At 37.5% G+C, this 14,308-nt stretch overlaps 1 protein-coding gene across 5 annotated transcripts; it reads left to right on the forward strand.

The window, feature by feature from the left end:
* Positions 1-941: 941 nt before the first annotated feature.
* Positions 942-14,256, forward strand: dhdds (dehydrodolichyl diphosphate synthase). Of its 5 annotated transcripts, none has more exons than XM_042424198.1 (14): positions 942-1,024; positions 1,427-1,506; positions 2,641-2,757; positions 2,862-3,004; positions 5,293-5,409; positions 5,536-5,637; positions 5,767-5,881; positions 7,124-7,231; positions 8,066-10,941; positions 12,275-12,292; positions 12,496-12,525; positions 12,806-12,853; positions 13,096-13,152; positions 13,623-14,256. In XM_042424198.1, the coding sequence occupies exons 2-9, from the start codon at positions 1,444-1,446 to the stop codon at positions 8,306-8,308; spliced, it is 1,008 nt and encodes a 335-aa protein (XP_042280132.1). In that variant the 5' UTR covers positions 942-1,024; positions 1,427-1,443; the 3' UTR covers positions 8,309-10,941; positions 12,275-12,292; positions 12,496-12,525; positions 12,806-12,853; positions 13,096-13,152; positions 13,623-14,256. The 5 variants fall into 5 exon arrangements, with proteins under 5 accessions (XP_042280132.1, XP_042280134.1, XP_042280136.1 ...); XM_042424200.1 differs by having other exon boundaries at positions 956-1,036; XM_042424199.1 differs by lacking the exon at positions 942-1,024 and adding an exon at positions 1,050-1,262.
* The last annotated feature ends 52 nt before the right edge of the window (positions 14,257-14,308 follow it).

Raw genomic sequence — 14,308 nt, forward strand, 5'->3', positions numbered from 1 at the left:
CATTTAATACAGAATGACTGCATCAGGGAACACTTCTTATTTTATAATATTTACTCTCTGGTATTATTTATACAACCTATCTGCTGCCACCTGCCAATCTGTATTATTGTATGTTGTATATTCGATATGTTTTTAATGGTGTGTTGTGCTATGTGTATTGAATGTAATTTTGCTGTTCTCTGGGAGAGCGCAAAAGACAAATTTCCACTCAGGTGTACAATAAAGTCAATCAATCAATCAATAAGTAAGGGGAGACAAGTCTGGTTGGTGGCAGAGCTAAACAGAACAATGGTTTCTCCTCCTTATGGGAGTTCAGACTCAGGGCAGATTGAGTTCACCTGTGTCTAGTTGACTCCAGACACAAGAGGTGAGTCTGTTGCTCCTCTCAGAGCTCAACAGGGGTCATTGCAGACATGGAAGACTTTCAACAGCATCAGTAATAATAATAATAATAATAATAATAATAATAATAATAATAATAATAATAATGCAATTATACTGTATAATGCATAATAATCTAATAATATAACACTCACAGGACCATTTTATACTTTTATTTTTTATACTTTAAGTACATTTTGCTGGTAATACTTTGAACTACTGCACTTCTATGTCAGTCAGATTTAAATACTTTTAAATACTTGTACGTATAATAGGGTGTTTTTGTGCTGTGGTATTTCTACTTATAGGATCTTTATACGTCTTCCACCACTTGGGTCTCAAATATTACTGCTTGTCACTATATAGACTAACATTGTTTATCTGTATTGTCTCTGTTAAATAAATTAACAGTTACATTAATACATTTTTTAAATAAAAACACAGTTTTTATGACTTTTGTTTAAGCGATTACTGCAGGTTTTTATGTCTAATTCAAATCTGATAATATCTAATAATAACACCAGAACGGCCATTTCGTCCATCCACATGCTTTGCAAATCTACTTACCTCTGACAGGAAGTCGTCACTGTGCGGCTGACGTCACTTTACTCCAACGCGGAAGAGGTCGTCATCGTAAAAATCAGTGAGTTGGAAGGTTTGTGAAATGTGATAAAATGCTAGTCATTTTGTGTACAGGACAGCGTGTGGTTCAATAGTTTGAATGAATAATACAGTTGCCGTTAAGACTAGTTGTTTTGTAGACGTTTTGTTTCTAGGTTTGTGCTTTTTTTTTTAGCCTCATAGCAGTTAACGTTAGTTCATTGCATGTCTCGTGAGCAGCCAGGCTGGCAGTTAACGGAGAAATCCAACGCCGGCTCCATGTAAAATTATATATTTCTAATATGACACATTAATGAGGCATTCATGTAACTTTGTTGTCGTTTAAACTGTGAGTTTATATTTTCTTCTGTCAAGTGTAGTCTTAGAGTTGAGAGGTTGACATTCAAAAAACCATTCAAGAAACATTTTCATCAACTGTTTCCAGACCGTTAAAGCCTGAAAATGTCGTGGATAAAGGAAGGTGAATTAAACTTGCTGGAAAAGATTTCAGCCAATATCCTAAAGGTAAGTCTAAATTTGTATATTCTAATGTACCTCCTTGTCTAGCCCCAGCTTGTGCTTCTCGTCTATTGTAGTTACATTTGTGTCACACAGCTAAGCCTACATTTTTCTGAAAAATAATTACCCTGAAACATCCAGAGGGTCGTTTAACAACACTTACCACTGTTCTGGAGGTGTTTCCAGAATCTGGATGAAGAAATATTCAGACTGTTGCACAATAAAAGAAAAAAATGTGTTAAACCGATTTCTCAAGTCGGGCTTCCAAACATAGGAGCCAGAAATATTTCAAGAACTCAAAATAACTCAAGACTCAAGAGAAATGTGTTGTCAGCCCATTCATATACAAGCACACAGTAGGGATGCAATTTCTCTGGGGCCAGTGGTGCTACGTTTAACATTGAGTAGTGCAAACAAGGTGGACAACATAAAGAAAAGAGAACAAAAAGATGACATAAGGTGCATAACAAGTATGCAAACACAAGGCAGACTAGTGTAAAACATGACAAAACAGTGCAAAGAGTCAATGCAAGAATGTAGAAAGTAAACACTGCAGGCTTACATCTGTTCTCAATTTGTACATGGAACAATAAAAAAGAAATTGGTTATATTTGTCGTAGTAATGTTACATTAAATTATTTTATATTTTTTCATATAATATCACATTTACATTTTTTGTCATGTCATGTCCAGCTACCTGGACAGAAAATACAGTCACAACTTGGGGGATTGATTAAAACTCTTTCTTCATTCATATGGTGAGAATCGGTGGATGGACTGTTTGCTCCTAACGTCATCCGTTCTTGAGATGTTGTTGAAAGCCCTGGAAAATGCTAGTAACTGGAGCTCGAGTTAAAATAGTTTTGTCAAGCCAAAATTTCCAAGAATCAAACCACTTGCAACAAAGATATTCAGTTTTCAGTTACAGAAGGATGAGGAAATCTAAGAACTACGAATGACTTTAGACTAATGGATGTTTGGGTAGACTAACGGATGTTTGGGATTTTTGTCAACTAATTGATCACAATTGTTGCCAATTACTTTTAATCAAGTAATTTCAGCATGATTAACTTTACAAGTTAATCAGTCAGTATACCCCAGCTCTCTCTTGACTCCCCTGATCTGCATTGTGTTTCCCAGGCAGGACCCATGCCGAAACATGTGGCCTTCATCATGGATGGTAACCGCCGCTTCGCACGTAAGAAAAACATGGAGCGTCAGGAAGGGCACATGCAGGGCTTTAACAAGCTGGCAGAGGTGAGGCTGCATTAGGTTTAAAACTTGTCTTCTCAAACACATGTCATCTGGGGGGAAAAAATGAACTAGTTGCTAATTAATGTGTAACCCCTTGCCCCCTCCAGACACTACGCTGGTGCAAGCACTTGAACATCCCAGAGGTTACAGTGTACGCTTTCAGCATTGAGAACTTCAAGCGCACTAAAGATGAGGTGGATGGGCTGATGGAACTGGCCAAGCAGAAATTTGAGAGGCTGTTGGAGGAACGGTGAGTTTTGTATTAATGATTCTAAAGATTTAAAATAGCTTTTTCCCTTTGCGGTTTGTTGTGGAACAAATCACATTTTATACATCATGTGATTCACAGCTTCCTTAAAGAAATGTAGACAGGGACTAAATGCGGTGGAGTTAAAGTTAGGTATAAGACTGAAACTTACATGTTTCAGTTTCTGTCTTTGCAAAATCAAATCAGGCTTCAGATGGGTAGTGAGTAGCCAAAAGTAACAAAAACTCTTTGAGTGGTGCCAACCAGTTGGGACAGAGCTGTTTTTTTTTCTAGGCATATTTGCTCTCCTCAAAGGTCATCTCAGCTCTCTGTTGATGTTTTGAAGTCAATACTGTTCATAGATGCTTTTCCAAACATCCACAGGATATTTTGGTGTAATCAGACATGACAGAAGTTGGCAACTCTGACACAACAACACCTGCATTTGCCATTGAGTAAGATATACTGTAGAGTGCTGCCAGAATGACCAAGGGGAAGAAAATCTGATTAATAACTAGGGTTGCACAATATATTTGCCAATAGTCTATTGTCTCTATTGCTATTTTGGCTAATACTGACTTTTTTCACTGCAATACCCCCAGAATATCAAGTTTACACCAATGGATTTCACCTCTACTTATACTTTAAATGTGGTCCTTAGTGCAAATGTAAATGTCATCTAGACAAAAAAAACAAAACATTTTTTTTAACCAGTTGACAACTATATTGAATGTTGTTGAAGCTAATGTGGGGGTGTGTTAAACTGCAGTTCCACAAATGGCCATTAGTTTTGTCTCAATTTTTTCCCATATTGACAAATATTTTGCAAATGACACATTTTTGAGAAATTCACCCTTTGTCAAAGTTAGTTTTTAGCTAAGCTAAGGACTACGCTGTCTCACTCAGCTGTGGTGCTTGCTACTTGCTCACCCCACCTCATTTCCACTCTGGCTCCCCTTCGTTGCCCAGCATTCAATCTTCTGGCTCAACTGCCACAGCGACAGGAAGAAGAAAACCTAAAGTCCGAGCTTCAGAACTGTTGTGTAGAAACTTTTTGGTGATGTTACAGATGCTGTGTAATGTTTTTTACAATCTGTAATTGGTTTGTGTCCTGATTTGTCACTAAACACGTTGCAGATGTCATCATTCAAATTCCTACAACAATAATGCTGTAGAAAATGTGGCGTCATATTGGGCTTAATCTTAATTAGTCCTGATACCAATAATATTTTTGGCTTTACCAGCCATGGATCAGCCTTATAACCATGGTTGTCCATGAGTGACTGAGTGAGTGAGTGAGTGAAGAAGTTAAACCATTGTTCAGCCAGCCGTGTTGAAGTTTCCTCATTGGTCATTGCTCTTTCAAAATGAATTGGCGCGAGATGATGGAAGCGAAGGACAGCAGTGCGACACAAAGCGACTATATTTCCTGCTCCGAGCTCTCAGCTCTGGTGTTAAATAAAGTCGGCTAAACTCCTGTTTAAACCGGCACGTACCAGCGTCTGTACCGTCTCCTCTCTGCCGTTCAAGAGAGCCGGCAAGAGAGATGCTCCGCGGTGCATTTGGATTTTATAACTGAACTAATGCCAGGACAGAAGCTTTTTATTTCTCTGATGTTTTCACATCACAAATGATGAACAACAGCATTAAAACACAAGTCTTGCAGGTAAAACATTCGACTCATGTAGCTGTTATATCAGTTTAGTTGTGGGGCAGCTGCTCTGGTGCACTTGATTTGACTATAACTGCTGTAACCAGGCAGAGATAAGCCTCCTGAATTTGCAGTGCAGCCTCCATGGTCATTTCCCAGGAAAGAGGCAGGAAAAAAACGGCACACAGAGGCATGAGGAAGAGCTAAGGACCCCATATAACAATCACTCTGACAAAACACTCAAGGTGGAGTTAACAGATCGGTAATTAGCATAGTTATAATTAGAATTAAAATAAGTTCTTTTTCAAATCAAAGTATAACTACAAAGCTGCTGCCACCAAGATGATAGTTTATATAGGAGGGTAGTCAGTGTTATTGCGTTCAACACCAACATTCGACAAATCACCTTTATGCACGACACTGGACTGCAGAGTACGCCAGGGAAACTGAGCTCACTGACTACATGGCAGAAATTTCTAAGTGTAGACACCATGTGTGTCTCTGGGTGGGAAATGCAGACAGACACGTTTCAACAGCCTTCTATGAATGGAGCAGTCTTCTCGTTCTCCCTGTTCTTCTTCATGCTTTTCTTGTTTTTTCTTCTCCTCCCAACACCTCTCTTGTCTCTGTCTTTATGTAGGGACAATCTGGAGAAGCATGGTGTGTGTATCCGAGTGTTGGGGGATTTGAATATGCTGCCACAAGACCTTCAGCAGCTGATTGCCAAAGCTGTGTTCTCAACCAGAGCTCACAATAAGTATGCATTTTATTAGATTTTATCTATGACCCTGTGACAGAACTTTGCCACCGTACTACCCATGTGAAACTGATTTTATGTTATACATTATAAAAGACTACAGATAATCATATGCTTGTTTTGCAGATGTTTCCTTAATGTGTGTTTTGCCTACACGTCAAGATATGAAATCACCAATGCAGTCAGGGAAATGGCTTGGGGAGTGGAGCAGGGCCTGATCAATGCAAGGTAAACAATGGCAAAGACAACTGAGTTAATCTCATCTATATTCCAGAAACATAATGCAACATAGCATATAAAAGGAAAACCTGGAGAGTCATCGCCTTAACAAGCTGTTTGTGTGTCTGTCGTGCAAAGTGATGTTTCAGAAGCGTTGCTGAGTGAGTGTCTGTACAGCAATAATTCTCCCAACCCTGACCTGCTCATCCGTACCTCTGGAGAGGTGCGACTCAGCGACTTCCTGCTTTGGCAGGTGAGGATGAGAATGACTACATTGAAAAATGACAGCAATTAAAGATGAGTTGTTTTCATTAATAGGCTCCTTGAGAGATCTCACTTACACTTTAGAGACAGCAAGGTAAGATTTGGAGACAGGTGTTTTGAGTATTTTTAGGATCATTGCTAATTAGGAGTAACAACTATTTTTTTTCTGGCACAGTAGCTGTAACCCTGGCAGCTAGACTTGTGTTTCACGTTATGTTGCTCAAAGTATATATGATTTTTGTTGGATTTCAAATTTCTCTCTGTTAATATCTGAACATGTTAGGATCTTTTCTAGGAAAGACAGACTATTGTTTTCACTTAAGATTTTTCTTGATTGCTTTTATGCTTGTAACAACACTGTATTATCCACCAGATTAGGGGGTGTGGCCTATGATAGACAGTATTAACCAAATGAAGAATTCTTTTAAATAATTTGGACACTTAAAGGTATACTATGCAGGATTTGTCAGTTGGTGTTTGTAAACACAGCATTCAAAGTTGGCCCCTCCTCCCCAGGTCAATGAGCAAGCTAGAGAGAGAGAGAGAGAGAGAGAGCAGCGGTGGTTGAGCGAGCTAGAGAGTGAATGAACAGAGTGAGCAGCACTGGCGAAAACAAAGCTGTGAATCAGATAAATAAAACGTTATTTTCTGTTTATTTCACAGCAGTTACGTTCTAAAGCACAAATAGACGCGCCCACACCCCTGCACACCCCTGCGATAAGGTGCAGTATTGCTTTATTTTGGGTGAATGCAGAGCTGTGGCCTCTCTGCTCTGCGTGTGTGTAGCTCAGCCCCACCCTCAGTCAAGCAGACACACAGACCTGCAGCTCTTTATACATCCATGACACAGAGACAGAGAGCAGAGCGGAGATGAGAAGAAAGACTGAGACAGCGATGTAACCTGGTCGCTACGCTATGAGTCCCAACCTCACACGATGTGCGCTGTTATTGGCTGGGGGCTACACACCCACTGCCCAAAGGTTGACGCCCAGAAACATCCCAAACACAGCAAAATAATAAGAAAATACAGGCAGAGGGCAGATAAATACACCACCACACACTTCTAGTGGGTCAGAAGTGATGATTGAGAGGGGTTACTTTTGTATGAGTCTATATGTTGTTTTTTAGGAAAATCCTGCATAGTATACCCTTCAAAGCATCATACTGTCAAACACTTTACAGCTGCTTCTCTGTGACTTGCATTGATTTTCTTTTATCCTCCATCCTACAGACTTCTCACTCATGTCTAGTGTTTCAATCAGTCCTGTGGCCAGAGTACTCTTTCTGGAACTTATGTGAAGCCATTCTCCAATATCAGTTAAATCACAAATCCATTCAGGTAAGCCCTTTTATTGAGACACCATGTGTGTGTTGCTACCAATATGGGAGTGTGTATTGGAAAAAGTATACAAGGGGCTTAGCAAAATAACAAGAACACCTCAGAACAAAGTGGCTTTGCAATAAATATAGATTGGGAGAGGGTCATAATGATTGTTATTTGCCAAATATAACAATTTAACTCAATTCTTGTTTTTGAGACTGTATTTTATAAAGCATATATCCTAATACCTGTGTTTTCAGTCAGTGAAGGTGAGGGTCAATGTGTTACTTTGGCATCTCACTAACGGCCAAAACAATTGCTGGTTCATCAGCTGCAAACACTGTGACATAATGCGGCAAGGAGAGAAACATCAAAATCCTGGAAACATATTCCACAGAGTATCAAACGATGGCCTCAAAAATGACTGAATCATCAAATCATCAAAACCAAATAATTGCCAGTTTTACCAAATGGGTATCTTCCACAATGATGATAGATTGTAAAATGTTGCCATTATTTTGTCCAACTGCTGTAAATCCCAATATTGGTTGGTATTCTGTCTCTAAACATTTAAAACAATTATTGCATGTGTTGTTGCAATGCTGCAAAGGCTGTTCCCTTATTGCCTCACTTCTTTCACTCCAGCACACTTGGTAAAAAGATAAGTTTTCCTGCCAGGCCAATTTAGCAATACTCCTTTTTATAAAGTAGTTTGCATAACATGTAGAGAGCACTGTGAGTCCCAAAGAATTGCATTATTGTCATAAAAAAGGGGAATCTTTTTTAGTAATTGCTTATTGAAACAATTCCCACTTATACATGACTAATTAGAATTTAATGTGTGTATTTCAGAAAGCAAGAGACCTCCATCGAGAGCATCAGGCCCTACAGCAGCTAGAGGCGGATCGTGCCCGCGTAGAAGAACACCTGCAGCATCATGGGAATGGAAAGCCTGTCGACACCCAGAGAAGACAGGAGGCACTGCTGCACTATACTGCCTGCCGGGAAGAACGAGTTCAGGAATTCCTAGACGCACTAAAGCACAAGAGAGACTCTTTCTTTAATGACTTATGCAGCTCAGCCATCTTGGCCTAGGAAGGCTCTAAAGAACAAACCCTATGTTGAAGTGGGGATGAAACCTCTCCTTTCCTCTTCCCAAAAGGGCTTCTGTGAAAAAGGGAAGAGTGAGTGAGTAACTGGGAAGGGTTTCACTTTGTTACTGATGTGTACAAGACGAGAGGGAAATTTTACCCCTATGGGGCTGTAGAATAATTGTGATATTTATGATTGTAGATTTTAAAAAAAAGTCTAACACATGGAAATGTCTGGTCAAGATGTAGTTAAATAATTGTGTAAATTGTCTGTCAAATGCATGCCATTGATCGGAAGCTCAAATTCTATGAGTGAAAGCCAGGGATCCTGTGTTTTGGAAATGTTTCCAACGCAGTTCTCCAGATTAAATCAATACAGTTTTGCATTTTTGTTGAGGCCTAAAGAAAGTGCCAGTTGTTGAGTGTGATGTTGATGACATAACTAGATTTTGACCAGCTTTTTGAAACAGAATAAACTATGTCAGATGTCATTAAATGATGTATGTTTCACTCCTTTGTACTTACGCCACATGCCAAAGTTACAGCTGGTTTTGAACAGTCGCCCCAAGTGTTCTTGTGTCAATCTAGCTTTTAATATATCAGTATCTAATATCTTAATTTGTGCTGCAGCAAAATATAATTTTTGCAAGGTCCATGATCCTGGTGTATAGCAAATTACATGCATACAAAGACTGACAAATTATCCCTCCCAGTAAGTAAAATAGCACAAGCAAAGAAACACTAATATTTTTTCCAACGCTGTGTTTATAGGTTTTTGTTCATTTGGAAAAAACAGAACACTTCTAAACATGCACAAAAAAACATTCTTTCTTTCCCCAGTAATACAACTTTGTCAGTTAAAAACGTAGCAAGCATAACATTAAATATAAATAAGTAATTACAGAGGGAAAAATAAATAAGATCTGGAATAATAATAATAAGAAATCAAAAAATATGTACAGTATATTTTTTTAAATGTACATCTTAGAAGCACAATCAAAGTAAACAATGAGTTTTGTACATTCTTGTCAACATCCTCTTCTCTATCCCTATTCTGAATAGTACTCTTGTTGTAATACCAGTGGCAGACAAACTTGGAGTGAAAAGATAAGTAAGAACCCAGATCATAAGCATCTTCACCACCAGGTCTGTCATTAAATTATTAATTGTATAAACAAATCTGCCCACATCCTATAAAAATCCTCAATTTTATCTCTATGTAAGCCAATTTTTCTCCTTCATTCACTGACTAGTATAAGATCTCAAAGACAAGAATTAGGACTTTGAAAGTCTTCTATGAACAGTGGTGGCATGTTTGTATATTTACTATAGTACTATGCTACTTAATCTTCCGCTCCGATACATTTCAGAGGGAAATATTCTACTTTTTACCTGATAACATTTATCTTAGATCTGTACTTTACAAATTAATATTTTACATGCAAAACATATGATCACCCTCTTACATATAATGCATTGTTTTAGATTAAACTACTCAACTGTATGTAAAGTAAATTAGCCCTTTCTGGGTCAATTACAATAGTAAAATTCTGCTTATTATTTTATGCATCAGTTATAAACATCAAATAATCTGTGGTGGAAGGTAACTAAGTTTTTAAAATGTACTCTACTGTACTCGACTGTACTTACGTACAGTTTTGAGTTCAATCAGTGTAGTAGGTTTTACTTAAGTAAAGGACTTGAATACATCTCCAACAGCTGTATTTCTTTCTTTTTTGTCATTAAAATATTTACTTGTGTTGAGTGCAATTGGTTGCAAAAAAATTGTGATTTTTTCCCCCAACTTCATTGGCCAAATATTGAAATACACAACACACACAAATAACACACGAATACAGGAAAACCATCACACAAAACAAACAGTTGGACAAAACCATAAAAGACATAGACCAACATACAAGACACAGGAATAGAATCATATAAGTAAATACATAAAATAAATAAAGATTACAGGTTTACGTAAGTGACTTCTGAGTGTCGAGACAGCAGTAAGGCATTTTTGTGGTTCTTCATATGGCTTAAGGAGTGCAGGGAAGTTTTAATTACTGCAAAGAAAGCAACAAGAAAGCAGCAAACTAGTTGAGGATTTAGAAAATTTATGTTTGTGGATATAAAATTTAGCCATATTTCCTCCACCACTGCCCAGGAAATCTTCATTCAACTTGCTTTTTTTCTGTCAATGCAAGATTTGTCAGCACAAAAAGTTGGGTTAATCCAGCTAACAGTGTGAAAGTAAAGTGTGCCTAATATCTGTATAATTGAGTATCTTTTCTTCGATCACAACCCAGTGATTGATCCCTCAGAAACGGTCGCTACGCCCCCTCGCGGCACTGATCAGTATTTTCCAGACTGCCTCCTGCCTCTTTAACAAGTGGGCGGTGCCTGTAAACACGTGACGCATTTGCATCCAATGACAGACTTGGAAATACTAAACTGGTTCAAACCGGTTTCGTTCTTATATTTCAGCGTATAAACTACAAAAACATTCGTTTGCATTATACATTCGCCATTTTACACAGCGTCTGGTCGGCTGAAGTCTGAGATCTCTCCGAAAAAAGCTCGTTTTTACGGTCATATTTTTGTGCATTTTCTGCCAACAACATGGGCAAAGTGAAGGTAAGATTTTTATTTTACTTTATTTTAACTCCGCGAATTAGGTTCGTGTCGATAACTTGAGGTGAACGGTAGGTTGCGTTTGATATTTCTGCATCAGAGGAACGTCATCATCCCCAACAAACGTTTACAGCTATGGCGGACCCGATAGTGAGGACCTGTTCAGGCATCCTCCCCGTTTGTCGAAAATTATTTAGGTTTATGTTCTGGCTGACAACGTAAAAATATTTCCAGACGAATAACGTTCATAACAACATTTCCACGTCCTGCGCAACAGCTCTCACAAGTGCAGCCGTTGATAAATTAAACCACTGTCTTGCCTGTTATCTCTGTGACAGTCGGTTGGAGGGAAAAAAAAAACGACGGGTTAAACAACAAACTTTCGACCCATGCAGTTAAATGCGTAGCTATCACCTTGAACGCATTTTTTAAATTGGGCAAATGACCTAATGGCGAGCGGTTATCTATCAATCAAAATAAGTTCAAGCACAACCTGCCAATTTGAGGAAGGAGTGGGGGGAGGGGATGTGGCTTTTTTTTTTCCTCCACTCTGTTTTGAATAAGAAAAGTCGAACTTGTTCATGCATACAGTTTAAAACAGGATTAACATGTCATACATTTAATCAACAATGGCCTTTGTAAATATCTAACTGCCAGTTTGAAGATGTTATCGTGCATTTGAATTTGCATAACAGCAAATGTAGCGATGTGAAATGAAATTTTGTTTGCCTGCATGATAAGTATTTTTGATTCAGTAGGATTAAGATTCTTTTTTTGTGTCGAGATTACATATTCTGTAGCAGCGTGTGTTGGTCTCTTAAAATACCAATTATTCATTTTAAAAAAAAGATAATAAAAACTATTAACAGCTTTTCTTAAATATCAAACACATTTTTTATTTATTTGCAACCTCTGTATGATTGCGTTTGGCTGCATTTATGATCAGTATTGTTATTGTTATTAGTGGTAGTAACAGATTAGTAAAGGAGTAATCTTATCAGTTTCCCAACAGCTGTCTGTCGGCGCGCACTGATACAAAACAAAGGAAGCTGTCAGGGCGCCAAAGCGGTGTCATGGTGACAGGACAGCCCAAATTTGAATTCAAATATGCGCGGGAAGTTCTTTTGTGATGTTCAGTAAGATCAGAATGTGCAAGTTTCTCAATTTGTCTTTAAACTGTGTTTGTGTATGTGGGTGTACAAGATTACGGCTGCAGGAATACTGACATCTTGATATTGTGTGATTTTTAAGATTGTTGTTATCAGCTGACATGTATAATGCTGGTAATCAAACTCAAAATGTGATATATTTTTTTTTGTTGTTCTTTGTCTTCCAGCAAGCTGTCCCACCTGAGGTTTGTAAACATGTTTGTTAATATTGTTATGATGCTTTTTTATTGCAAGAATATTATAAATAGGTGGTTTTCAGAAATTAATTAAGACTGCATTTTACTTTTCCAATAGATTGGGGCTTCTGATATTTGTAGTTAATTCTGCTTTTACTGTAAGTATAGTCTGATAGGTTTCACTAACGTTTTTCTTCCTTTTATCTCTACAGCAAAGAAGAACTTCCCCACGACTGGCTTTGGTAAGCTTCTCAGAAACACAGTATTGCTATTTCGATTGGTGTCCCTCCAATTTATCAAAATCCCGTTTTAAAAAAGTTATTATTAGTGATAAGGGGAAGTAACATCCTATTTTAAGTGTTTTGAATGCAATGAAAGCAGAAGGATGATTTTTAGAGATGGTCACAAAATTAGAAACATGCTCAGTGTCACCAGCCATTATTTTTCACCATAGCCAGTGCACTTCTGTTGTGTAATCTGCTGTTGCAAATAAGTTGAAATGTCTCTCTTCTTGTTTTACAGAAACCTAAAGCTGCACCAGTGGAAGTTAAGAAAAAAGCTGCTGCAAAAGTATGAAATTGATAACTATTAACTGATTCCTCTGAATTCTGTATGTCATGTGTGAAACTTATTTATGGCCGTCAGTTCTCGGAAGGGAAACTGAGTTTGCACCAGTTCCAGGGAACCTTTGACATACAGTTGTGATGTTTTGGTACTCTAAATGTTGTTCATTATTCTGAAGCATGTGGTAATTGTAATACTGGTTAGAAAGCTCTAATCTGTTAGTAATATATTGTCATGTTATTTTATAGAAGGCACCCAAAGCAAAGAAGGCCAAGCCAGCAGAAAATGGAAACACCAAGGCTGAGGTTTGTTTGTTGATGAAAGAATAAAATCCACTGTAAATCTTACACAACATAAATTTTCTTCTTTTTGTTTATATAATTTGCTCTGGAAATGCCTGAAATGATGCCACCTAAACTTAAGCCCTTAAGTGGAGCTGGATTATTATTATCATATAAATATTTAATAAAAATAAATAAAATGGTTTGTTGATGCACTTCTGTCATAAATGCAGTCGCCCTGTCTCTTTGTCAGCAATTTGAAATCATTTATAAGAGAGTTATATTTTTAAAGTTAATGAGCTTTTTTCAATTCCATGTGGTATTAAAATGGTTTTTAAATGATGTGCATGACTTGATGAAACTTGCTGGCACCCTGTAACATACTGAATAAGATGAAATCACAGCATGATGGTGGTCACAGTAGAGAATGTACTGTCATGTTGCCAAGACAAACCATGCTTGTAACGTGCTGCTTTCTTATTTTCTTTCCCCAGGAGCCAAAGGCCGAAGCCACTGAAGCCAAATGAATAACGGTTGATGTGCTCACTCTGTGTACTTGGTGATTGTACAGTTTTAAATAAGTATTTTTTACCAAGTTTTATATTACAAATGTCATTTATAGATTTGTTTTGGGCTTGCACTTGATGTAACAAAACTTGTTCTCACATCCATATCCATTACCGTCCATATCTTGTAGACGTGGCATTTTTAGTTTGTCTAATGCTGTTTTTTTAAACTGCTGAGTAATAGATATTTTCCAACACGTTGGATTTTGAATCTAATTTTAAACATTATAAGGCAGCTAAAGCATATTGTTAAAATTCTAGGGAGAATAGGAATTTTTGCCTTTTCTCCTTGTGTGTTAATGTTGAACTAATAAAAAGAATTGCTTACCAAATGTTTTGAAACACTGTATATTGAAATGAGATCTAGTCAGTAAAAAAATGCCACAAGAAAAAAAAAAAAATTATCGTAGGTCAAAAGTTTGATACATCCCAAACATGTATGATGTGAACTCGAACATCTGATGAGAAGTTCTGTTAAGTTATGTCCTGTTAGGGGGAAAGGAAGCTTTTCTGAATTCAATGGTTGATCTAAATGTTCTTGAATAAAAAATTTTAAAATGTCTTTATTTTGTGAAATGAAAACCTGGAATACTGATAAATCCCAGCTTCCCTTC

Source organism: Thunnus maccoyii, chromosome 10, assembly GCF_910596095.1.
Source record: "Thunnus maccoyii chromosome 10, fThuMac1.1, whole genome shotgun sequence".
Taxonomy (NCBI): domain Eukaryota; kingdom Metazoa; phylum Chordata; class Actinopteri; order Scombriformes; family Scombridae; genus Thunnus; species Thunnus maccoyii.

Bases quoted from the DNA above. Each gene is read 5' to 3' on its own strand.
- dhdds (XM_042424198.1), top strand. From the start codon at position 1,444: ATGTCGTGGATAAAGGAAGGTGAATTAAACTTGCTGGAAAAGATTTCA. The intron at 5,638-5,766 runs GTAAACAATGGC...TGTCGTGCAAAG, and splicing joins CAGGGCCTGATCAATGCAAG to TGATGTTTCAGAAGCGTTGC. The intron at 5,882-7,123 runs GTGAGGATGAGA...TCCATCCTACAG, and splicing joins GCGACTTCCTGCTTTGGCAG to ACTTCTCACTCATGTCTAGT.